This window comes from Larus michahellis, chromosome 3 (genome assembly GCF_964199755.1).
Source record: "Larus michahellis chromosome 3, bLarMic1.1, whole genome shotgun sequence".
NCBI classification, from domain to species: Eukaryota; Metazoa; Chordata; class Aves; order Charadriiformes; family Laridae; genus Larus; species Larus michahellis.
This window is the reverse complement of record NC_133898.1, coordinates 69,059,011-69,086,078: the sequence shown is the minus strand read 5'-3', so window position 1 is coordinate 69,086,078 and position 27,068 is coordinate 69,059,011. Positions and strand designations below refer to the sequence as shown.

The following is a 27,068-nucleotide window of genomic DNA, read 5'->3' as shown; positions in this document are numbered from 1 at the left end:
TTATAAAAGTCATTTCCACATAAAGCACTGCTGATACTTCTGCAGACGTGCATGCAGTCAACAGTACAATTTATCTATGCAGTCAGATGCAAGTATCTGCTGAACTGGGGATAAAGCATATAAGTGCAAAAAAAAAATTTACCTACCAAAAAAAGCACATGGGAAGAGCAGGTATGGACCATACATGACTTGGAACTAAATAACAATCATAGGCTTTTTGTGTTCTTCCCTACACAGGGTACAGCTTTACTTTGGTTAACCCCAGTGACTGACGCTCTGGAGCAAAGACTGCAGTTCCTTCCCCACGCTACTAACTATGGCCCAAGTAGAGCTGTCTCCACCCTGCGCTCACATACAGGTCCTGAGATACCTGAGGCCCTCTCAGGCTTCCTATTGAAAAAAACCCACAACCTTCCAAATTAGAATCATAGAATTGTTAGGGTTGGAAGGGACCTTAAACATCATCTAGTTCCAATGCCCCTGCCATGGGCAGGGACGCCTCCCACTAGAGCAGGTTGCTCAGAGCTCCCTCCAGCCTGGCCTTGAACACTTCCAGGGATGGGGCTTCCACCACATCTCTGGGCAACCTGTTCCAGTGCCTCACCACCCTCATGGTGAAGAACGTCCTCCTAACGTCCAATCTGAATCGACCCATCTCTAGTTTTAATCCATTCCCTCTAGTCCTACCATCACCCGACATCCTAAAAAGTCCCTCACCAGCTTTCCTGTAGGCCCCCTTAAGATACTGGTAGGCCACTATAAGGTCTCCTCAGAGCCTTCTTTTCTCCAGGCTGAACAACCCCAACTCTCTCAGTCTGTCCTCATAGGAGAGGTTGTAGCAAATCGTATCTGTCCTGAGTTTGTGCTGGAGGTGGCAGAAGGACCCTCTTTTCAGCTGGGAGGTTTCGCCTGCCCAATTACTGAAAAGTGGGAAGGACAGTCTCGAGGAAGCACAATAGCGTTTTAGCATACATCCCGAGATTAAACTGCCAGCTTTTGTTCAAAAGAGCACTAAATCTGGATGAAAGAGATGTGTACGCGCAGCAGCTGCACTGAGTAACATGTGAGAAAAACTGAAATTATTTCCACAGAAAGATAAGTCGCATGCCAGTTTCTCATTTTAAGTCATAAGTTTACTCTGAAACTTCTGAGTTATGGAAAGTAAAGAATGATTTAACACAATTTAGAAGTGATTAAATAACAAAAGACCAAGGAGACAAAAGTTATGCTCAGACAAAGTTATTTTATTATTCTTACAGTTTAAAAAATAAAATTAGCCAATGTTGGCACAGCTTCCACTACACAGCAAAAGAAAACTTCTTTTTTTAAATAAATTTTGGGACAGGGAAAACAATCCTGGGATAATACTACATGCCATTCTCTTGAAACCAAAGTTCTTTTTTCCCTGAATATGCATTCAACTCAAACCTCAAAATATATTAGACCAATAAAGTTACTTTACTGAATTAATGTGCAGCAAAGAAGCAAATCAAAGAAAATATGTAAACAATTTATGTCTGGAAGTAAGGAGTTTGTTTCATGATGATTCATCATCTTTTTCTCTAATTCGACTTCCTAAGATTTTTCCATCAAGCTTTCTAAGGGGTAAATCCCACATGGAGAAACACACGAGATTCTTGATATCGAGAAGTGCAACATTAGCAGTTCCTTGTCAGTTGGCATCTTGTTCTGCAGCGGGAGAGACTGATGAAGGGCTCCCCAGACATCTCACACGATTTAAATTTTGTCATCATCACCTTCTCCCCTATTAATTGCACTTGTTCCTTCAACTGAAGTAACTGGATTCTTAAACAGAAGTTTGGATATCCGATTGCATTTTGGTTGGACGGTGGAAATTCTAGCACCACTGTCATTCCTTAATCTAAAAATATAAGCAAATGGAAGAAAACCCTATGGTGAAAAATGAAGTACTAAATATAAAATGATCACAGCTTTTTTCAACATGATATAGTTAGCTGTGGAAAAAAAATTCCTTTTGCTCTGAAATTCTCTGGAACGAGATCACAAGTAGTAAAATCGTAATTTCCAAATAACAATCAAAGAGTTATTTAATCCCCAGTTCTACAAACATTGGGCATCATAGATCTGAATAGGTCCCCATTCACTTTAAGTTAAATTTAATGAAAAGTGGGTACAAGACTAAAGCTCTCATTCTGGATCCTATTTAAGACGAGACAGATTGTTAAGAGCATTAAAGCTCCATAAGGCCCAGAGCCTCTGACAGTCCAGGTGCATCATTCCTACACGTGCAGGGAGAAGCCAGAAATTCTCACGCTCTAGTTCCAAGTTTTGATATTAAATGACTCACCTTTAAAGTTGCGGTACCAGAACTTAGTTAATGTGACTAAATTGCTCTCCCTCAGGCCTAGAATTAGAACTTAAATTCTAATTAAAAAATCTTGCTATGATTTTGGAAGCGACAGCTAGAGGAACATTCATATTTTTTGCTTCTAATAGAAGGCAAAACATTTATATTTAAGCCCCAAAGCCTTTGCTTCCTCTCATTTACACAGGATCAGAAAACATCTATAGTCATCGGTGAAAATCAAATGTACAATTGTCTGTAATGCTAACAGAAAAAGATCTGGGACCCAAACCAGCCACAGTAAGAATGGCCAACACCTCTTATTTACAAACTACTTCCAGTATATTTATACAGGCAATTAGGTTTCAGAAACACTGATGTATGTTAAAATAGTGAAGGGTTATTTTTTAACTCAAGAGAGGGGGGGAAATGCACAAAATTCAAAAATTCTAAACAGAGTAATTTTTGATCCTAATAAATTGAACAGAATTATGGCAAGTTTTCCTCACATCTTTCTGAAGCACTGTCTCTTTTTCAGCAAAATAAATTCACTTTTTAGGCCAAAGGGTGCAAAACAGGCAAAACCCATAAAAATGAAATGCTACATGAAAGTTAACACCATTCCTTTACGGTATAGAAAGTCTGTCACAAAATTGTCATACCTCTGTGACAACTCCTGCAGCAATAGTAGAACCACTGTAGCGTAACATAAACCTCCCAAGCTCTTTAAAATCTTTATACAACTCTAGAGCAACAGGTCTTTGAGTTTGTAGTTCTATTAGAGCATTCTGTCCTTTAGTCAAGAACCTGCAGGTAAATAAGCAGAAAACTCCATTGTAAACATATGCATGCATAAATGAAAAAGGGAACAGTGAATAAATGGAAAAAATAAATTTAAAAGCCAAAAAGAAAATGATCAGGCTTGATTTAAAGCATAACCCAAGCCACCAGACTGAAAACTCATTTGCCCGGAGCATACCATTTAAAAAGGCATCTGAGTTGTCTTTAACAACATTTAGCAAATTGTTCTGAAGTTTAGTATCTCATTAATATCTGCTTTTTCATGTCTAATAGAAGTCAAGTCTTGTTTCAAACCCAACGACTAAAGAGCCAATCCATTGCTCTGCAGAAGTCATGATTTTTCTTCCCATTACCTTTCAGCAACAGTTTCAGCCATGCAATTTCTGGAAAAGGATTATTCTGGTAGTGTTGTATGTGTCAAATAGCATTTCTACCCAAATACAGCTTTGAATAACTAGAGAGATGTTCCCACAGTTAACTTGCATGGGAAGACTCCCTAAATCTCTTTTTCTCTGACCCACTGTCTAGTTGAGTTTGTTTTAGACAGTAACCCACCTCCAGAATTATACCAAGGATCCCATGCTACTACAGGAAGAAAAGAGATAATGTAAAAAAAAAAATAAAATAATAAATTTAAAAAGCCTTTAAGAGCAGGGCCAGTGATCTAGGATTCATTCCCAATTCCGCAAGTGACCTCCGGCAAGTCATTTTACTTCTCAGGTGCTCAGCATTTAATCAAGTGGGCGGGGGGGGTTCATTTTGTAAAGCACTCTGAAATCTAAACATGAAACCAACAATGAAAACATACTCTTATAAACACATTATTGCTTCATAACAGAACCTGCCTGACATACCGCGTATTAATCAAAAGTCAGCCCATTTCTTGAGTAATTATTAACTATTCAAAACACTTACTTAGGTTTTTTCTTTGTCACTTCACCAGTGCTTTTGTGCAGGACACTCAACAGTCTTCTAATAGTAGCAGGTTCACTTACGGTTTGATAGTGTAAAAGCACCTAAAAATATTTTTTTCAGTTATTAAACATTCTACAACAATCAGAAATACCAAGTGTTAATACCTGAAAACATCAAATTCTTTTCAGACTGAATTTTTTTAAACAAATGCTTATAAAACTTCTCTCACAGAAGTCTCTGCCTCACACACAGGAACTGTTCCTAGTTCCTAAACTTTGTGACCTCTACAGATATGACACAAAGGTCATGTATTAATTAATCACAAATACATTTTCTATTCTTAAGTGGTTTTTTTTCACCACTTCAATGCAGTTCTGTAGCATGAACCAGTATTTTATTTATTTTAAAAGGTATCTTACAACTAAGCTCATCAATATACTCTTACAAGGTATGAGCTTTCTAAAGGACAGCCCAGCCTGACTGTGGTGGAACTCATGTTCTCTGAAATGGCTCGGCTGTGTATCAAAAGCCAGTAAGAACATGCATATAGCCCCTTACATCCTCTTCAAATTACAGAGGAATCTGTCTCCTCTGGAAGGACAGAACCACTTCTGGACACTAAATGCCTTCTCATATTGGGGGGGGCAAACATGGAGAGGAAAAGCCCTGAGCAACCTGTAATGAACACAGGAACTTTCACAGAGACTTACAGGAAATCCTTTGGTGATTGGAACCTCAATGTTAAAGATGAGAACCCGAGCTCTGAAACGAGTGCAAACTTTAATCGGTTCCTTGGGATCACAAAATACACAGCCAACACTACAAGAGAGGAGAACAAAAGAAACTGATACATATCTTGACATACAAGTATTAATCATTGCACTGGAAAAAGATAAATATTTAAGCCAAGCAAAGCAAAGACAGCACCATTTTAATATCATCTCGGGGAGGAGCGGTGGGGAGGGTGGAAATCAGGAACACCATATTAAAACCTGTAATGAAATTAATTCCTAGACAATGTCTATGGTATTTTGTTGGTATGCATGAAGAGGTCTGTCTAGTTCAGTGAACAATTACGTCCATTGCTAATCAGTTTCTAAAAATGTCACTGTTTCCTGTGCGTAGGTACTTTGAAGAATTAGACTTTCATTCAGAGATTAATTGTTCCAGATCAATAGCATAAAATACCGCAGGGTGCCCAAAACTGCAGTGCTGCTGCCTGCAACTCAACTATTTTGTGGATATAGCATCATGATCAGGACTTTCAAAACTTAAGCTCTCAGCAGTGCTCATTTCCAAAAAAACTCTACATGGAGTCACAAGAAAGCTGCTGCTCGTTACGAGTCAATACGGTAGACTAGACACAGTTTTTTCACAGTGGTTGTTTTTAGCCATCTAAAATAAAAGGAAGATTAAGCCCACCCAGAAAAACATGACCAAAGAGAACAGCATGATTGATTACATCTGGTGTAAACATTTAAATTTCATCAGTATGAAGAGGACTTGCAACTTGGTACCTTTTCTTGACGTATCTCCAAAAGATGAATGACACCAAGGTAACGAATTGACTCAAGCCTTCATTCAACAAGTAGAAGACAACGTTTTTCCCCCCCCATTTACCACAGAGAATCACACCCCATTATGAAATGGCAAAACAGAAAAGCCTGTACTTTTCCCTTAAAAGCAAGGGCATACCTTTGCAAAACTGTCAATGCAAGGAGTTTTCAAACAGGAGTTTGAAAGTCCGCTGTCTGAAGTCCATAGTACGTAAAAAAGCTGAACAAATTATGGATCCAATTTTCTAGCCTGAACATCAACTGACACTTACCTAAAAGCCTGAGGCTAACGCTTAGCATGAAACCTATACTGAAATAGACACAGAGATTTGCTGTGTCTCATTGAATGTATCAAACCCCCTCCAGAAAAGGGTCAGCAAAACATTTACCAAAACAAATGTTACAAGCAGCTAAATGTGTTGAATAAACAGTTTCCATCAATTCCACTTGTCCAGATTTACTTACTGGTACGAAATGGCAGTTGTTTGGATGTGTTTTGTTAGAATGATTTATGACTCGGTAAGCTCTTCAAAAATCTTTTGTTTTCTTTAGCAAGTAGGATTTACTTAATTCAGCAATTAAGATGTCCAAGGGCAAGTCTTAAGGAAAAAGGAGTTGAAGGTACCAGTGTCAGCACTAGGGCAAAGTATGAAAACTAACAGTGTTCTTCTGAGGTTGCCGTTGTACGTGTAGCAGATGTTTCCAACGTTTGTACATGTAAGCCAGGTGATAGGCATCACTTCGGTTTTAAATATCCTGGTAGCCACATCATTCTTCAAGTAAACCGCTGATTGTTAAGTGTAATAGTTATAAAGCTTTTCATTAAAAACAAACCGTTACTTAGACTGAAACCCAGTTTTGCTCACTTGATTTTGATGATATCCATGCCGGTCAAAGTGAGACTAACGTGATCTCCTGCTGCAGCCCAATCAACTGGTTCATCGTGCAGTGTGATTCCTGGAAATGAGTAAGAACAGAACCTCACAGTGAAGTACCTAGGTTCTGAGCTACAAACAAACAGCTCTGTTTGGGCCATTTGTGCTTCATCAACCATTACTCATCAATTTTCAGTATGAATGGGTTGAGAGTAAAAGCTTTTTAACTGAGAAGTCTGAGGAAGCTTCCCCCCCCACTCCTCGGTGAGGACTCACTATTCTCTCACCCCACCCTGCACAATAACATGGCTTTATTTAAGCCAGAGGAGGGGACCTGGCACTTGTCACACAGCGCAGATGACGCAGTCCTGAAAATGCCGTAGTACTAATATCTCCGTATCTGCCCCACCCATCCTTTGAGGCACATGCACACCCTAGACCGCATCTTTCATATACTTTAATGGTACTATGTCAACTTTCATTTACCTTAAGTGGGTTTGCTGACTCTTTCATGAAAAAGCGTAACTGATGCCTTTCGTTCACGACACTGCGTCTCTTAGAAAGCATCTTTAACAGTAATTTTATTCCGATTTTGATGTATTTCAATCGTTTTAAAAGACAACCTGGCTGGTGGGTGAGGATAAAACTAATTGCTCCTGACTTAATATTCTGAGGTTTCTGGTAGACACCAAGAAGGAAAGAAAAAACCCCACTTTTTTTATGAATACTGCATACATTTTTAGGATCTAGTTCTATTTCACTACAGATTGTATTTATTGATTTGCAAATCTGTTCCCAAAACCACTTGTCAAAAACATGCCAAAAAGCATCCATTCAACTACAAGCATGTTAAGTACTGTTTATTAAGCAGTGCTGATAATTTCACATATATGTGTCATTCTCACAGAATAAGTGAAACTCAGCCTCTTGAAACGGAAAAACTGGAATCCTAATGTGCATGCCACCTTTAGTGAATATTGTATGATAAATTATCTCTTCTTTACATTAAATATAAATAATACACGCTTAATGAACTAATACCCTTAACCTTCACCTGCATTTCAGCCATATGAGAGGCAGTACAAAAGAAAAATCATAGAATCGTACCACTGGGGATACTCAGACAAAATCCATCTTTTTACCATGCTATTTCCTCCACTCGCAAAACAGAGGAGTTACTACAGTGGTCTCATACCCATATTCATCGACCTTACTGTAACAGCCCTGGGCATGCAAACAATGTGCATACAACCATATAAACAGGCACACTGAAGAGCTGCCCAAATTAGCACTGAACGACCTGGTTCTGGAAGCGAACAGGACAGTTGAACCAGCACAGTGCTGAATTCAGACGAAATAGCTATACAAGGAAACCCCTATTAATTTGTTTTCAGGGCTTAATTTTTTATTCATTGGTCAATGTAGGAAAAATAATCATTTTATCTTTCTGTTTGCATATGAAACAAAAGCAGCTCTGCAGTGCAAAGGCAGCAAGCTTAATCAGGAAACACCTAAACATTTAATGTCTTGACTTAGCTATTCCTCTTTTCAGAAATCAAACCTATTGAAATTTAAATCCAATTTTCTTCTCTTTTGTTGTTGCTCAGGACAACTATATCCTGAATGTTTGTATATTATGAAAGGATCAGTAACAAATCCCATGAACATCAAGCAGCAGAGGCTTGATTCTCAAGCTTTTTCACATCTAATCCATAAGATTAATTTCTAAAGGTTGTTCAACATCCTCGCACTTCCTAACAGCAGTAACACTCCACAACAAAGCTGAATATTAATGATTCCTGTACTGCATGTTTTCATAGACATTGCTGGAACTCAGATGTTTTTATAACTTTTTCATAAAGCAATGGCAAAAGCCATGAGGCTATCACATTTGGAATATCTGATATAGTAAAAAAAAAAAAAAAAAAAAAAGAGGTTAAAAAAAAAAAAACCATGCAAGATTTCACATACTCTTCATAGACATATTTATACAGACACAGTCACATCTAAAGAAATTCGTTTTATGCTTTCACATTTTATGTTTGACAGTTAGTATCAGTTTGACAGTCTGTTACCATTTCAGTAACTGCTTCTAGCCCAGTATTGACCTGAAAGTAAACACGCTTCTGAAGACTGTACCTTTTGCAGTGCAAGTTTCATTGGGAGGCATCGCCAGAAGTCGATCTCCAACTTGAATATAGCCTGCTTCTATTTTACCAGTCACGCAAAATCCTGATCCTTGGTCTGTAATAAACACAGCAAAAATTAGAAAAAACTTCATAATAAGATCAACCTCTCACACAAGTTAGCCCTTTAGCAATGCATAGATAAGTTTTTAATATAATGAAGACTTTTTTTTCCCCCCTGGTAGCATTCAGTACTTGCAAGTCAGCCAGCTGTGCATCATAATGAAAATGAAACATTAAATTCAAAACCTCTAGATCTTATGTTTTTCAGAACTAAGGGAGAAATATCAGTCTTTAAACAAATGTAGGTACATGAAGAAATATTTTTTAGTTTTTCAATATTATATTAAGCCCCTTAATTTCTAGCAATTTTATTTAATTCAGCACTTTCTCACTACAGTTACAGATAAAAAAACATACCACAGACCTCTCATAAGAATTCTCATGCATACAGGTGCAAATTCCTATGCCTTTTAACTGAGTCAGAATCCTACATGCTCCGTCTGCATGCTACTTTTACTCCTGGAAAGTCAAAGATTGATTCAGTCCTATTTAATATGAGGAGCTATTATAATTCTGGATGAGTTCAGTGTTTCTGAATAAATGATCTGCAAAGTTTTTCTTCTTCAGTGTCCTAATACTCTGTTCATTATTTGAACGATATGTCAGTTAGTTTCAATAGATGTGCTACGCATGCACATTTATGCACATACACCTTAAGAAATGCCTCATCTCCTTAGTATGTGCTTGCAGGCATGTTTAAAAAGAATCCTCTGAAATGATTCCACAATGACATTTTCAGTAACCATACAAACAATAAATATACCTTTCGCCTAGAATTCAGTGATAAGCAAGCATCTTAGTATTTTGTGCGTAACATTAGATTAAAAGCTGAATTCAAAAGAGCAAGTTGACCCCAAATCTTGAGGTCACATACTACCAACTTGCTCTTTTGCGTTCATCACCATTATTGATGAATGTTTCCATCTCTCTAGCTGGAAAAGCATTACCAGTATGCCTGCAAGCTAATTTTCCTCTATCATTCCAGCAAATGAGATGAATGCAGTCAATTAACAGATGACATCAGATGTCAAAAGAACAGAAAACTGAAGCAGCAGATACTTGCTAGAAAAAGAATCCCCAAGTCATGGTACAAACACCACCTCAATGGGGCACACAAAAGAACCTGAAGCTGGCTCAGCAAGCACTTGTAGGCAACCATAAATGTGAACTGGTTCAAGGTTCCCAACCACCCCCAAAGCACAATCAAGAACCATTTCTCTTTTTCACATTATCACCAGCTCTGGTTTGGTAAACCAGCGTGGTGGTTGAAGCTTCGCCCTCTCCCATGCCGATTGCTTCCTGTAAAGTGTCAAGCTTCTTCAGCTCCCCATGAAATGAATGCGAGTACAAAATGGATAGTGGGGGACAGAATGAGGGCATAAAAAATGGCCTGATTTCTGTGTATCACGGTACTCAGGTTCTGCCAGGACATGTTCTTTGTCCTCAGGACTTGGCTGCTGGACGAGGCTTTTCTAAAGTCAGGTCATGTCATACCCTAGACAGAATTAGAATTATAATATGATAAGTGGGGACTGATGCAGTGGTGAAGGAATTTACAGGGACCTCTTTGATCAGGAGATAGTTTGCCTGGAGAGAACATCAGGAGGGCCATGGAGGACAACAGCTAAAATCAGGCTGAGGTAGATGAATCATACGTGTGGGTAACCTTAATAAAGAAAGGGGTTTTCCAAACTACGTAGGAGTACACTCATCACTCTCACTTTTTACACACTTCTATGGACTGCTCCTCCTGAGCATGCACAGGCACTGGAATAGAGCCGAGAACAACTGTTGCTTCACGTACTTGTACCTGCAGCTACTTCCTCTGGTGGCATCCAAGTTAATTAAGTTTTGAGATCACAAGGTAAGAAAAAAATAGCCTAAAAAACACCTAAAAGGCCACATTTAGTGAAAAGCCCTGTATATGTAAATTGAGTCCTTTCCAAAGTCATTATCTTTTTGCATGCTTTGGCAAAAAATCAGACTTTTCCACAGAACAGGTTTAGTCAAAATTGTTAATTTTGTGAAACCTAGCTCAATGCAAAAATGATTATTGTGACAAAAAAAGCTGTGATAATATTTTGAAAGATCTCAATCAATAATCCCAACACACTTTCCCACAGCTCACAAAATTAAAAAAAAAAAAAAAAAAACAGTGACAGCCTAGATAACAAAACTAGTGGTAAATTCTCATGCAAGGTTTCAGTATTGAACATAATGGCTTCAGAGCCTTAAGTCAGCTAAACCAGGGCACGTACAGCATCTCATGTTTTCTCAAAGACCCACATGAAAATTGCACAAAACTGATTTTTCAAATTACAATCAGTATTTTGATCTGGTTTGTTTGTACTTCCCCTATAAAGACCCTACATATAAAGTAAAATTTCTTTTAAAATATGAATTTCAATAATAATATTTGATTACAAATATTTACAACATTTCAAATCATGCTGTCATTTAGTTTGCAACATTTCTCAAGGGACTTATGGAACGTTTGAAAGGAGATGAGTGTTACAAACCTTATTTCTTCTAAATTACTTGTAAACTGCAAGTACATTTAACTGAAAAAAAACCCTAAAAAATCATGTTTACCATGAAAACCGTAAGGGCTCAAGGCAGTCTATTTTCTCCATACAATGGGAATAAGAACTGGTTATAGTTACTTGCTGTCCATATCTCTATTAGTGCTAGGGAAGAGCTAGCTGCCTTTCATTAAATCCTTGGCTGGTTACAACAGTCTCGCCATCACCGCCCTTTTCTTCTACCTCCCCCCCTTCAAATTTTTATATCAAAGTGAAGGATTTTATCATTATTTACAACTACAACAAAGAACGTTAAAGGAACGAGGCACACTTTTTAAAAATCTGGGAGTGGAAGGTAAAAGAGCTGAAAAGTCACACTCGTAAAAAAGTCTGAGAAACATTCACTGAAGCAACAAGAACCAGTTTGGGAAAGAGAAACTCCCAAATTCTGTCCCACGGAACCATCAACTCATTACATCACTAATTAGCTGGTCATGCAGATTTTTGTCCTCAGTTTCTCTTCCAGTGTGTTTCTCCTCAGCGGTACTATCTAAAAGTTGACAAAAAACAGTGCTTGAAAACTTACTATTCCTGATAGGCTACTGATAGACATAAAGCTCCTACTTTAAGTGTTATTTTTACATCATTTTTCAACACTTGTGTTAAATATCCATGAAATGATGGTGAAAATATTATAAAAACAACCAACCTTTAAAAACATCAGCAACACACAACCTAAATGGTTTATCCACTGATCTCTGTGGTGGCTTGAAGGAATCTGCAAATAAATTGGTAAGACCTTTTAGAATTTCTGTATTCAATAACTATCTCAACAACTTCTCACTTAGGGATAAATCAATTATATTGCATTCCAAAGACTTTGTCCACATTTCCCCCAAAATATAAGTTTTGACATACACAGGACTAAGATACATCAGTTTTTAAACGAGGAAAACTGCACTCACCAATTTGTTCTAACAAACACTTTCCTTTATACCACTGCGTGAGGTCACTTGACTGACCCCTTGTGACCAAATTTTCACCACCAAGGCCACTTGTTGGAATATAAGCCACATCTGATTCCTAATTAAGAAAACAAACAGAAATTAAGCATACATTAATAACAGGATCTTCTAGAAGAAGCAAGAGGTGCATTTTTTCAATGTTACGCATCTAAGCTAAAAAAGAACAGTTGGCATATTCGTATTTCCCCTGGAGAAGGCAAGATTAGTCAATGGATCCATTTCCTTTCTGTTTACCTCTTGCCTGATAGAGTTGGAGATATTTAAACATTACCACAGCAACACTAACAACTAGAAACTGAGTTCAGTTAACAGACTCCAATTCCATCTCTGACAGGCAGAACTCCAGTTTGAATTGCTGGTTTACGCGTAGGGACTTCAGGAAGGCCACAGTGAGTCCGAATGGATAGTAGTCAGAAGCAAGGAAAGGCGAGAAGAACAGTTGAGAATGGCAAATGGAGTGTGCTCTTATAAGTTCATAATCCACACTGACACGTGCTCTAGTATAAAACTCTATTGTCATTTATGTAATCCTGAACATTAAGACAGACGGTCCTTGGTCTGTTCTGCTTTGGAAACTACAAATGAGGTGCGTGGCCCAAAGATGCAACAGACCTAAACAAAGATGATGGCAGAAAGAGTATCAAAGAACTGACTAACCTTATCCAGGGTTCAATGTACCCCCTACCAGTAAGAAAAGGAACCTGCTATATACTGTGTGCACATAGTATTAGCAGGAAAGTGACACAAAACAACCTGACTGTAAGAAAAGCTCATCCTACCCAAATGCCAGAACAAAGCAACAAAGGTCTCCAAAATTGACATTACCTTAAAGCCAGCTTGTTTAAGAAACTGGCCGAGCTTACTCGTAATTTCCTGAAATCTTTCCTGTTGCCAATTGACCTAAAATAGAAAACAGATTATGATAATAAAATTGTAGATTTTTAACCATGACTCGAACATGCAGCTGCGTGTCATCAACTCTGTAGTACCAGTAGGTGTTCTTCACACACAGCCCCTAAGGAATTTATGAGATTTCCAGGTGGATTCATAGTTAAATACATAAGAGTATACACATTACTGACAGCAAATAACACACCACTTAACTTCCAAGCCCCTTTAGTTTGATTTGTCCTTGAACAGCACCTTTTTTCTAAGTTTACATAAAATTCAGATTCAGCAAGAATATATACAACATGGTAATAATCTAAAATACAACTACTAATATTTAACACACCCTACAGGTTTAAATAAAGCTTCTGGGGTCTTGACCTGAATGACCACCAAGATACCCTTGCACATGCCACTGGGTTAACTGCTTATGTGAGATTTTTCACAAGTACAAGAGGGATCCCTACTAATTTTAGCACTAAAACTATCCTTCTGTGTGCTTTGAAAATACACTCATTAAAAAAATAATAAAGTATTGTAAAGTCCAAACACAAGAGACAGAGCTGAGAATCAAAGAAACAAACAATACTTCGTTATTAGTTTCACAACATTGATCCTTAAACTTAGGGTCCACAATCCTAGATGGAAGCCCTTCAATTAAATGAAAAAAAAGTAAGGATGTACCTGGTCCATTTTATTGACTGCAACAGCTAGCTGTGTCACTCCAAGAGAGCGCACTAATAATCCATGTTCTCGAGTTTGTCCACCCGTCTCAAACCCTGCTTCAAACTCTCCTCTGCTAGCATCCACAACCAGAATAGCCACATCAGCCTAGATTAAAAAAAAAATACAATGAAAAGTGGTTAAGAAGTGGAAATAATCTCAGTGAATATGTCAATCAGCAACACTTCACACAAAATGTACTTTACACAGGAGGAATCCTGATGTGCTTCAAATATAATTGAAACTTCTCAGTCCTCTCTGTGTCATGCCCACTTCGGGGTGATATTACAGCATCATGTCATCTCATGCCATAAACCACCATTTCCTGTAAAACACATGCCAACTCTTGGTTTTAGGAAACCCATCCTCTTCAAACTACCCACTATGGATGTGCCACACAGACCTCAGCTAAACAAAAGAGGCCTGTGCTCCAGAAGCCTAAGAACGGGTACAAGCACAATGTCCAGTTCTCCCTGCCTCAGTCTGGACACCTTCATAGTGAGAAGCTGCAAAACTTACAGATCAATCGCCTCACTCTACAACTGGGACAACCGGGTGACTGCATGTTGGATCTTGTTGCTTCACAGTCCACCCAACATACTGGAGCATGCCAAAATCACAAGGTGAAAAAGACGAAGTAGCCTATTTTATCATCTAGGCAAATTCTCTGCCAGAGCATTAGGAGCAAACAGGTATTACACAGTCTACAGCACTGCATAAAAGTCAGCATCTAAGTACAGGGAAAAAAAAAAAACAGATTTTGCTGTTAGCCTTAAATGCTGCTAATATTTCTTCCACTTCTCCTGCTTTGGTAAGTAACAGCCAGTTAGACTGTCATCATTTACCAAGCAACGGCAATGGACATGAAGAATAAAGGTGCTGCTGTCAAGAGGCAGGTGTAAGATGATTTTATAGGACTGATAAGATGGACATCATGGAAAGAGGAGAAAAAAAAAAAAAAATGTACTTTTCTCCCTTTCTGTGCATGCTTATGCTTTAGGATGCCAGGGGAAGGATCAGTGACAGCACGTTGTCCTGGCTCTGAATTCCCCTCGCCTTGTCCTAGGCGTGAAATCCCCACAGCTCATACAGAGACAATGCAAGTGTGAGAACGGGAAAAGGCTGAGGGATGAATTTCCCCACAGCTCTCAGCCTCAGAAGTGTATTGCGGTGAATTTCTCCCTCAAAAAAAAAGGACCTCCTGTATTTTCTAAATTATAAAACCCATACCTCGGGACTTACGTGAATTAACCATATGTATCAAAGGCTAGATCCTGGCCCTGATAAGGCTAATTTGCATTTTGCATAACAGCAGTTGGGGATTCACCTCCTAACAGAATTCTCCATGATAAAAAGGCATCAGAGCCCTTTCCATGTTTGCTTTCTTCCACCCATTGCATCAGCGCTGAGCCCACTCTAGTAGGCAACAGAAACTTGCAAAGTTTCGGTGATTCCTTAACAGGCTTCAGAATAGACTAGCCCCTCACCATCCTGAGAGCTGAGGGAACACAGAGATACCAAGTCTTATTTGGCCAGCCCCATCTTCTGCTGAAACAATACAACTGCTGGTGGATCTGCAAGTCTTCTCTTAACACTTCTGCCTGTATTACTTTTCCCCCAAAAGACAAACCAATTTAAATTAAGGTTGTAAAGAAAATGGCACGGCTGAGTCAACATTTTCCACTGTTATGAAACAAAAGATCCATTTCTAATTTTAAAACTCCTGAACTACCTACAACATATGCTCCACAATATAGATGACTGTACAAGCTCTACACAATACTTTGCCAACTTCTGACTCTTCTTCAGCCTAACCACTGGGTCACACAGTCTGAATTCTTACCCAGACTCTGCTTCAGAGCTAAAGCAGAATTTGGGCAAACCAGTCTTCCTACAGTATAGCTCTCTATCTGTAAAATCATACTAACAATACGCATCCTTACTGATATCTTAAGATAAAACATTTCAGACCATAATGACAGACACAAAGCAAAAAACCTCTACACAGTAGTTTAGCTTCGGAAAAAAATATATGTTTGATTACACCTCAACTTTGGAGAGTTAATTCTACTGTTTAAAAAGGGTGCCTTTAAGTGAAAAAATTTCACGTGTTTTATTTTCATGCAACCACATGTTATTCTTCTCCTCCTCTGGTTTATTATTTCCATAAATTAAATAACTAATGTCTATGAGAATGGCAAGTGCCATACTGAATTCGATGGGAAGTGCCCAATACTTTTGACTTTACTCACTCTTCCTAAAGCAAGTGGCACGTAGTCTCTGCAAGCATCCTCTTGACAACACATATGCATTCTGCATAAACTTGGCTATCTATGTTATGTTTTCTCATCTCATATAAAATACACTGTTAAACAGAAGAATGGCATTTGTCTGACCTCTCCAGATCTTTTTTCTTTAAGCTTAAAACCACTTAAAATCTTTACCTCCGAGACCACTTTCACAGAACTTGTTGTTGAGTAGACATACGCCACATTTGAATAGCTTTCAAAGCTCGCCTCTGATTTTATCAAACTGCAACTCAGTATTCAAATTACTTCCCTAATAAAACTCTCCTCCAAAAAGTTAACGTCCAAAAAAAAAAAATAAAAGCAACTGCCGTTAAACAAACACATTCTTTTTTAAGTTTAGAAGACTCACAAAAACCTCAAAGATATCTTCGCACCATCAATGATTCCATTTCATCTTAGATTTTAAAAGCAGAAGAAAACCAATTTAAGAAAAAGTTATAAATAATAATGCTATTGAAAAAAGAGTTTTAGACCATCTCTACCTGTGCAGCTCCTGTGATCATATTTGGAATGAAGTCTTTGTGGCCTGGAGCATCCATCAGTGTAATTACTTTAGTCTTTGTCTCAAATTTGGTCATACCCACATCCATCGTCACTCCCCTTAAGCAAAGCATACATGCAGCACACCATTAGAACTGCTTTGAAAGCTTCATAGAGAAATAAAGTAAGCTATTAAAAACACAATCATGAAATCATACACTTCATACCTTTCATTTGATTTAGCCTGCACAAAAAAATAGAAAGAAACAGCCAGAATTCCCAGTTCTAACTCCATGCACCCATAGACTATGAACCAACAAGCACAGTGAGAACATGAAAATTGTGCTGCATATTTAAATCATTACTGGTTCTACTTTTAATACTTTGCTCTTCAGAAAAGGGCATCATAGAGTAACAGAAACATAGCCACGAATAAAAAAATGGAAGGTAGTGGACTACAGGAATACAGGTATACATTTGCAAAGATCCACATGCAGAACTACTGAGTATGAAGGAGGAACCACAGTGCTTTGACTCGGGTACCACACCTCACTAAACCACACGTTCTGCACAGCGCATAGGATAGGATGCATCTGATCACATGCAAAAGCCTATCATGCACACGTCTGTATCTGGGTTAGTCATCTGCATCTCCCTTTATAGATGATGAAGACAGACAGGTACTTTCAAGGGACAAAACTTCTCACATTAGCACAGCTACCTCCAGTGACAAAAAAAAAAACCCAACAATAAAATAACACACCCCCCGCCAAAACTCTTAACATTTACAGATGGCTCCAGAAAGTTTTTCTTTAAAAACACAAAACTCAAAGTAAAGAGAAAACAGAATCAATTAAAAATACCAATTCAGACAACTTTTCCCTTTATAATTACAATTTATCTTCTGAAGAGAAGTCTGGTACCTAAATGCACAACTGTTTGATACTAAAAAAAATCCTAGACCACGGGATATCACTTTTAAGGCTCATGACAATTATTCCACAAACTTTACTTTCTGTTAACATTTTACTCTTCACAGGCAATAAATACTTGTCTCTATTTCTGGTTTTACATGTAAATTACAACCTAACAAAGGTAGCTTGTATAATTAAATAACATACTTAATATGGTGTTTAATCGTTCTATTACAGATCTGTGAAAGGAACTGATCTTCAAAGTTTGTCTGTTTTACACCCAGCAACATCTACGTGGATTAAGAAAAAGACCTTTCCCCCACCAGCTTTTCCTCTTTTACATCCTTAGACTATATATCCATGACAACACAACCACTACAGTATCATCAGCCCTAACTGACGTAAAGTTACCTTTAAAATTTGTGTTTGGTCACGTCAAGACTGTTCCCCCTCTTCCCTGAACCTGCACCCCCCAACACACATACCCCCACTCAGGTTTGTGTCTGCACTTTGCAAATGAAAGGACTCACAAAGGCAAAAGTTTAGCTATATACAGGGACACTGCAAAAGCGTATCCACCTTTAAAAACAACAAGAGCTATACACTCGATAGGGACTCCCTTACTGTATGTTCTTCAGCATCAGTTTACATTGTGAAGGTTATCTTTCCAACCAGAAGAGCTTATATGCTATGAAACCATGGGTGACAAGTGATTGTAAAAATATAAACACAGAAGAAAATGCTTTTTTTTTATTATTTTGTGAACAGACTATCATGTCTTTAGTATCCCATTTAGTGTTCTTAGATTACTTTTTTTAAATTAGCTTCACTGCTTCCCTATTACACACTTTTTCAATATGATAAAATTTAATTTTAAATTTTGTATTTCAAGTTAATAAAGTAAAGGCAGTTTATAAAGAATACAAATATAATTTATTAATGTAATCAATTTATAGATTCTATATTCAATGTAATGTAAGTCACATGTGATGAACTGGCATTTCAGTGCTTAGTTTATAACTGTGACACCCTTTCAGAAAAATTGTAGAAAAACACCTTGTAGAAAAATTTAACCTAGACCTTTCCCATACAGTGATAACCAAACTGAGAGAAATTTGGCAGCCATAAACCAGTTAAGGCAGCTTTAAATGAACTAATTTGGCTATTAGAAGCATTCCGCATTGTATGTAGTCCTACCCTGCACTCCACAGCATGGAAATATGTGAAGAAATACTCCACTTTTCTTTCACATTTCTTATAACCAAACAAGGATATTATTTATTTTTCTTTGGATAACATGTACTCATACAGCCAACGAAAAGTATTTGCTAGTAAGTACTGAGTATCTTTGAACATTTAGAATATTTCTAGGAAAGTGTTATTAGTAGATTGATATTTCCTAACAAATACTGCTCTTTCAGGACAAAAAGGTAATTCTCTTTAAAAGATATTTCTACCTTTCTCTTTCTTCACCAGTTTCATCCAAGACCCATGCATAGGCAAACGAAGCTTTGCCAGCCTTCTTAGATTCCTGTTCATATTTGTGCATAGTTCTTTTGTTCACATTTCCCAGAAGGTAGAGTAGATGACCCATTAAAGTACTTTTACCTGCATCAACATGTCCTATGGAAAGAAATATATCAATGTTATTAATTTACGCTTTTTAAATATAGTACAAGAAGAAATATACTAAAACATATGAAAATCACATGCACTGATAATGCTTATGCAATCCACAGAATTTCACAGTCCTGTAAGACAGAGGTACAGAGAGACGGTTTATTGAAGCAGTCAGTTAGCATGACAGCCATATAGCACCTCCAAACTCATACTAAAAAGAACACACTGCAAGAACGAAACCAAACCAAAGTGCATTTTACTCTGCTGTCAAAAGGAAGCTAAGTCAACCTCACTGTCCTAGTCAAGGACATCTGAATGTACTCCCTCCAAAGAATAATGGTCAAGCAGATGCGACTGGAAACAGTATGAGATTTCCCTTCCCTGGTGAGAGGACAGGTTTTGCTTCTGGATCACAGACAGATTCAATCAACACAGTTTTTAATTTCTATGTTTGTCAAAAATGTCATTTAACACTATTACCTATTACCACCAAATTAAGCAGTTGCTTTCCTCCTTGTCTCTTCTCCAACTCTGCTTTCACATCTATTTGTGGTTTTGCCTTGCTTGACTTTTTTACTGGAGTAGGCACCATATTCTGCTCTTCTGAAACCTGTGCCACTTGGGATGAAAGAGTAGATTTTGAGACTGCCTCAAGTACCCCAGAAGCTACACTGGCATCTTCAGTTAACGGTCCCTTCTGAGGTGTGTTAGCATGGCCATTTTCTTCAGCAATCACACTAGGGGAAAAAAGAAAACACAAGGAATGCAAATGACAAAGAAGCCATAGAAACATAGGAAAGCAATTGCGTTTTCCCTTCGCTATCATGCAAGCCCCAGACAAAGAGTATGTGATAAGGCCATTAAGGTGGAAATGATAAGCGGCTGGATACAAACTGCACAGATACCGGCTCTGAACATCTTGTCTGAAAAGCACTGTGTACAAAAGCAAGATAAGAAATAATCTTTTAAAATACATGAAACAGATAAACAAAAGCTTCCCACAGCCACTTCTTTTAACAGGGAGGGAAAGGGCAGTTTTGCAGAACAACTACAGAGATCTGGTCGTCTCTGAAGTAAGAGCCCACGTCAACTTTGAAGCATCGATTCTAAAACAGCTTCCACATACGCTACAAGTATTACAGCTCAACATCGCAATGTTCTATCTTGAGAACAGCAATTCAGCATGAAGGGCAGACACTCAAGTGCCTCCACATCCAGTGTTAATTTTTCACTCTCCACTTTCTGTTTACATACCACAATTAACTTCCCAGTTTTCCTCTTTTCACCTTCTATACAAAACTACTTATTTTGGTACTTCAGAATCCCACATCATGACATCTCTGCTTTTATTTGACATTACTTCTCATTTTCTGTCTGCGTAGGAGTATTTGCATTGTATTAGTCCCTTTCCGTTGCATATATCTTGGGAAACAATATAGTCCAAGCATGTTAGTCTACTGAACAAGGCAGTTCAAGAGTTACGATCTAAAAAATTAAACCTAGAAAATGGTCGGACTGAATGCAAAATTAGCCTCTCATTATAGCACTAAGCAATATGGGACATTTTATAGATCTCCCTTTTTCCCCTCATTTCAGAACCCACCTATGCAATCAGTACTGCAGCAGACATTGATTTTCACACCTTTTTCATAGGGCCCAAAGCCAAGTTTTCCTCTTGACTGTGAAACCCCAAAGCAGAAATGCGACCGCTCAATTTTTTTGGCTACAGATCCCCAACCCAAGGCCAGGGTCTTGCACCAAGGCTGGATACACAAGCACATTTCTCAAATTAGTTAAGCAAAGAACTTAGTTTATGCCAGCCATGCTGGTGGCAGGGGAACAGATGGTACCTGCGCTTCTGCATAATGAATATACAATTCTGTATAAAGTCTACTCACAAGAACTTATCCTATCAAAATATTCTAAACCACTTGAAGGTGAAGGACAAGTTTATATCAAACTACTGCCTTAGGTAACACATCATGGCATTTTAGATTTGACACTACGAAACCAGCTGTACTGTATCACCAAGTACAGTTTTAGACAAACTCCAGTATATAACATCGTATCTTGACAAGCTGAATACCCTGTATAAGAAAATACACTTGATCCCCTAAATTCCAAAAATTAGTGGGTCATCATTGCTTTAGATGTAGCTATGAAGAAAGGTGATTACACATGAACTATTCCACAGAAAAAATAGTCACTAGAGTTATTTGTGCTTTCTTTTACTGGGAAATATAAGTACATTTGTAAAAAGATGAACAGAAGGCTCTATTTTTTAAAATTCCCTAAATAGTACATTAAGTTCAAGCTGAAAATCTACTTTGGAATGCCACAACAATTATTCTCTCCAATGTCTCTTCAGGGACATTTTACTTCACAAAAGTTGACTGAAAACAATCAAGTTGATAGAAGGCAATTATGCAGAGAACTGTGGTGACAAAGCTTTCTACGTATTGCTTTAGGCAATCCTGCTCTAGCAGGGGAGTTGGACTAGATGATCTCTAGAGGTCCCTTCCAACTCTGAAGATTCCGTGATTCCGTGATATTTTAGTAACGTATTTCATATCATCTGCATGGTATCAAATACATGAGTTCGTTTTTGCCTGAATCGTATTAAGAGAGCCTCATATATTTACAATTAATTTGCATTAGACATCTTTCATCAAGATTAAGAGTCTCCCTTTTTTCAGATAAATTTCAGTTCAGTGTCAGCGTAACATCTAGTAATTTCACACTGTAGTATTATGACTAGTGCCAATATGCAAAGGTCACACTGTAATGCAAATATGGTATTTTACATTGGTATCAAGTGTTCTTCTTTGAAATTCTAATATTTGAAGTTCTGGAGAAACATATTTGTATAAGAAGCCATATCAAAACAGCCTTTTCAGTTGGCAATAGCTTTCTCTCCTTTCCAACGTCTGCGTTTCTTCCCAAATTAAATTCTTAAAAATAAAAAAAATTAAAAGGAAGATATTTAGATGAAGCTGCAAGTAATGTGACCCAAAAACATAATTATCATGTTTTTGGAAAGCTTTCCAAAATAAATTCAAAGACTGTCACATGAAGTCTATTAAAAGACAAAAATGTATTTTCAAAGACAGGTTATTTGTAAGCTTCTAAATTCTACTTTTTTTAGGTAGGTAATGATTTTTTTTTCTAAACCCAGGTGCTCAGATCTTCTTGCAGGCCAAAGTCTATGTCAGTAAAGATTCCAAAAAACAGGATGGATGCTGAGTGTAGAATTACAGCACCTGAAAGAATCATGGTTATTGCCAGATAAAGTAACTACTCTCTCAACTCTAAGTAGCTTGTATTGTGACTGCCACTGCTTAGGGGTGCCAAATAGTTTTTATTTGGATGGTGCAAAGAAGTGGTGCTAGATACAAGTGAAATAACGACTAAAGCATGACTCAGCCATCAAAACATTAGACCTTGCTACTTTTTCAAAGGTGCAATATTTGGACAGTCAGTACACTGCTCCATTTAGAGTTTTACAGGTTTCAGGTATTACCATGTTTTGGAAACCTGAAAACAACCTGTGGCATGATAAACCATGACTTGTAATTTCAGAGGAGAAACATCAGAATGGATAGAGCAAATGATCTACTTACAGAGCACCTCTGATGAGGTAATTCAGCTTTTTGCTGACCAATGTCAAGGGAAGGGAGAGTGAGTTTATTGCTAGGTACCTAAACAGGAAGATGGGCAGATGAAGCGTAAAATTCCAGTCTCATGGAAGCAGATGGAGAGAGATGCAGCAATAAGACCCTGGCACAATTAGTCAACCCTCATGGCAACCAGATGAGTAGTTTACTAGAAGTTTGATTACAGCTCAGAAAAATGCTAAGGAGCTTCATCTCTAACAGTCAATGAAAAAAATTGATGACATTGAAAGTGCTTTTCAGTAAGCCTTTCCCACTGAGATTTTTCAAAATTATTGAATTGAAAATTTCTGCCAGAAGACAGAGCACACAGGATAGCATACTAGTACCTAGTATGTTTCCAGTGCAGGCAGTTGAGGGTATAAACGAGTCAATTGCATTAGCAAGCCTCTTCAATAGCAAACTTCCAACTTTGTCTGAGTTATGTTGAACCACCATATCAAGAAAAACTTGCATTTGGAGAAAGTGTCTTCCTAACCAATTGCTTGCATCTTTGTATGAGAACTTGATGGAACTACCAATAGCTGTCTCAGTTTGCCAACATTTGTGCCTGCCTGACACATCACTGCTAGCCACTAACATGGAGCCATTGATTAAGCAACTCTTGACTTCTTTTAAAGGACAGAACCATTAAGCACCTTGTACGTGCACTGAGGTCATGTGCTCAAGGAAGCTCGACCGCCAGCAATTCAGGCACAAATGTCAGAAAAGCTTACCGCAGTTTTTTGTTAGGAAATCAGCAGACAAAAGCCTGGCAAGGACCAACATTTAGTCAAAACTAAAACTGACAGGCCAGAAACTTCCTATGTTGTTTTGCCAACAAGGACCGTAAGAGCTAACAGAGTAAAATGTTATGGTTACATCACTGTTTTCTGGGGAAAATGAAGAAATACAACATATGTTGTTATAAGACATGTTAGAAGACACTCAATCTCACAGAAATGTTGAAAGGCTCACACTACCATGCATTCAAAGAAGAACCCGAAAGCTTATCTGTTGAAGATTAACTCTGCATAATTTATCTTTTAAACATTATTTTCAGTCTTCTAGTCTGGATGCTTAGTGAATTATTTTTATACAACCGACTCTTTCGGAGTACTTACAGTCATTACAGGAACGTCTACATTTATTTCCCCTTTCAAAATTATTAATTATGCAATATTGGTCAGGCTGGTTAAAATAATCACCCTTTTTTGCTCACAACTTCTTCTGCCTTCCTTCAAGACTTAACAGGAAGAAAAAGCCTGGTAAATAGTTTTGCTAGAGCATCAGAAAAACAGTTTGTCAGAAGTGAGCAAACTCCATTTTCTGTAGACAATCCCACTAAGAATACACAGCAAAAATCAATGCTCAAAGCAATTCATGACTTCTAATAATCCATCCATCTTAAATAAGATTCATTTATTATTATGAGGTCATACCTCATAATAAGATTAAATCATAAAGACTGAATAGCTAGTCAAAGAATGATTATTTTTGCTAATGCTAGGCCACTGGTTTTAAAAACATGGTCCATAAATTACCTTTAAGATCCCATAAAAGGTGAGAACAAAAACTAGTTCATATTATACAATCAGTACTATACATACTATACAATCATCTTCTAATGGTGTCTGCACCAACGCTATAAAAATATTTGGGAGTGAGAGTAGGGGGCACAATTACGGGGTAGTGGAATCCAAACTGCTATGAATAATTTAGAACACTGTGCTTTTGGTCAGTGATATAAACTATGTATTTAGAAACCTGTATTATTATAAACCCTCTCCAGTACATTTATCAATGCAACATTAAAATGTAACATAAAAAGGGTGTGAAAAGAGTCAAAAGAACAAGCCTTTCTTAGGCGTTAATAAACACAGATTCAATCTGTTCCCTGACAACTCATCCTTATGCTGTCAATAATCCAGAAGATAACTGTAGAAGAAAAAAACAACTCTGATACTCATGGAGTTGAGGCAGGGGTTCATGTTTTGCTTTGCTTTTCAAGTTTAGAAACAGATGTGCACAAAGACATTACAAGCTGGCAAGACAATGCTGGTGCTTCAGCTCACCACAATATGGAGACTATGGTCTCCATAGCACAGACTGTGGAGAGACTGTGGAAAGGAGCCAGTCAAGCTCCAACTGTTAGGAAAAGAATGAGGAGAGCAAATGCCTCTGTCCTACAGCAGAGAGGGAGAAATATACCTCCTCCCCCGTTCTTCATGTCAAGGTCCTATTGCCTTGGCAGTGCCTCCACAGCGGCCTGTAGAGGAAAGAAGAAAGGAGGCCATCACAGACCCCTTGACACAGGGGTCTTTAGACATGCAGATAACTTTATAATTTAAATTATGCTTTCTTCCATATTCATTGATTGGCTGTACTCCACATCTCATGCTCTTTTAAAAACCACTCCACTTCTTACCTATTTCTCCCACTTAAAGCTAAATGCCTAATGTGCATTCAATTTCTACAGCAAAAGAGGCTTGTTCTCAATTAGTATTTCAGCAGTACCACTAAATAAGTGAGGGGAATTAAAAAGCATCTTCACAATATTGAGGATTTATCTAAAGGGATTACCACACAGGTCCTGAAGGCTAATTTTTTTCTATCACAAAAAAATAGTATGTCACTAAACTGGAAGCAAGCATGATACAAACTATTTCAGGGTCCCTGAGGAGAAGCAGAGTGGCTGAGAACCATGTTAGAACCAACCATCTTTCCTCAGAGACCAAGTCATCACTAGCCTATCCAGGAATTACTCCCATCTACAGATGAAGAAGCATTCTTCTTATCTCCTCCTTCCCTATGGAATAGGCACACATACACAAAGTGTGGCAGTTGCTAAATAAGTATCAGAGATACAAAATTCTATTTTCTCTCTTTTATAAACAAAGATTTTTAAAAAGTCATTATCACAGCTAAAAAATTCAATCACTACTATCCAGGACTAGTTGGCAGATCTTTTTCACTCACTTAAGATGCCTTTCTTTTTATAAAATTTTATCCAAGTTAATTTAATCCATAAAAGTCCCCACAAAAAACTCCAACTTTTAAGAGGTATAGTAGAAACACCAGCGATGAAGCTGCCATGACGTTGACAGGAATTTCATGATCGAGTCCAGTTGTCACACCCAGAGTCACAGATAAGTAGAGGCAAGGGGAAGAAAAAATTATATTCCCTTTTATATGTTGCAAATCCCAAACACCACAGAAAGAGGCTTTTGAAAGGCCCAGAAATTTTTCATTTGGAGCTTATTGCATCTAAGTAGCTGAATGAAAGCGATGTCTCTTAGCAATGGCATTTAGCAGCAGAAAGGGAATAACAACATCAGCTTCACACCTTATAGTAAATGTGCTTAAGAGACGAAGTAGATGCAACTGCTTGTTTTCCACTCAGTTATCAAACATGCACGAGATACTGTAAAATAAAGACCATGCTGCCCTCTTACTCCCAAAAACGCTTCCAACATCAGAACTAGAAACACTGTGGGATACGGTGGCCACGCTGGCACCGTTCAAACTTGAAATTTTTTTTTCCTGAGGATGAACTATGGAATTTCTTGACACAGACTAGGTAGCTATTAAAAGATTGGGTTCAAAAACAATAAGCACATCCAAGTAAGAAAAATCCATTAATCATTCTTAATAGAAATAGCCTAATTAATAAAAAAAAAATATGGTGGGGAGCCACAGAATGCTACATGTAATGACATCTCACAGACAGTATTCCCAACACAGATACCCTGTGTCCTTATATATTTCTTTAAGTGTTCACTGCTGGCTACTGTTGTATGTAGACTCTGATCCAGATGTCTGTTTTCATGCTCTCATGAGACATCCCCCCAACAGTTCCAAGTCAGGATAAAATTAGAACTACTGCTTAACCACCCTAAGCATAAGGAGGACCGATTTCTTCTCTACAACAGTTGTACCCTGGACACCTGTTAAAGTTAATAAAAGCTGCAGAGGAAGGCAAAACTTTAGCCATAAGTGATTGTTTTCAAATTATTCTTAAGTGTATTACTTCCTTTGAAGAACACGCAATTACAGTTAAGATTTATTGATTTCATAATTCCACTTAGAGAACTAAATTTAAAATAAACGAACCCCAAGAAAGTTCAGTATTCTATGAAGCGGATGTTTAAATAATCTGACTAGCTGATATCTCTGCACTATTCATAGTGAAAGGATTTGTTAAACTCAAAACGT

At 37.8% G+C, this 27,068-nt stretch overlaps 1 protein-coding gene across 4 annotated transcripts in view; it reads right to left on the bottom strand.

Moving 5' to 3' along the window:
- Positions 1-1,223: 1,223 nt before the first annotated feature.
- HBS1L (HBS1 like translational GTPase) overlaps positions 1,224-27,068 on the bottom strand; it is a 62,544-nt gene continuing 36,699 nt past the window's right edge. For 2 of the 4 annotated variants that reach the window (XM_074580666.1, XM_074580668.1), the window contains 13 exons: positions 19,684-19,940; positions 19,041-19,206; positions 16,672-16,789; positions 13,842-13,988; positions 13,095-13,169; positions 12,210-12,327; positions 11,954-12,022; positions 8,613-8,717; positions 6,465-6,555; positions 4,753-4,861; positions 4,043-4,143; positions 2,989-3,133; positions 1,224-1,882 (listed from right to left, as the gene is read on the bottom strand). In XM_074580666.1, coding sequence (XP_074436767.1) covers positions 1,871-1,882; positions 2,989-3,133; positions 4,043-4,143; positions 4,753-4,861; positions 6,465-6,555; positions 8,613-8,717; positions 11,954-12,022; positions 12,210-12,327; positions 13,095-13,169; positions 13,842-13,988; positions 16,672-16,789; positions 19,041-19,206; positions 19,684-19,940 — 1,513 coding nt within the window. In that variant the 3' untranslated portion in view covers positions 1,224-1,870. Of the gene's footprint in view, positions 1,883-2,982; positions 3,134-4,042; positions 4,144-4,752; positions 4,862-6,464; positions 6,556-8,612; positions 8,718-11,953; positions 12,023-12,209; positions 12,328-13,094; positions 13,170-13,841; positions 13,989-16,671; positions 16,790-19,040; positions 19,207-19,683; positions 19,941-27,068 lie in introns of those variants that run through there. The other 2 variants (XM_074580669.1, XM_074580667.1) reach the window with 1 other exon arrangement.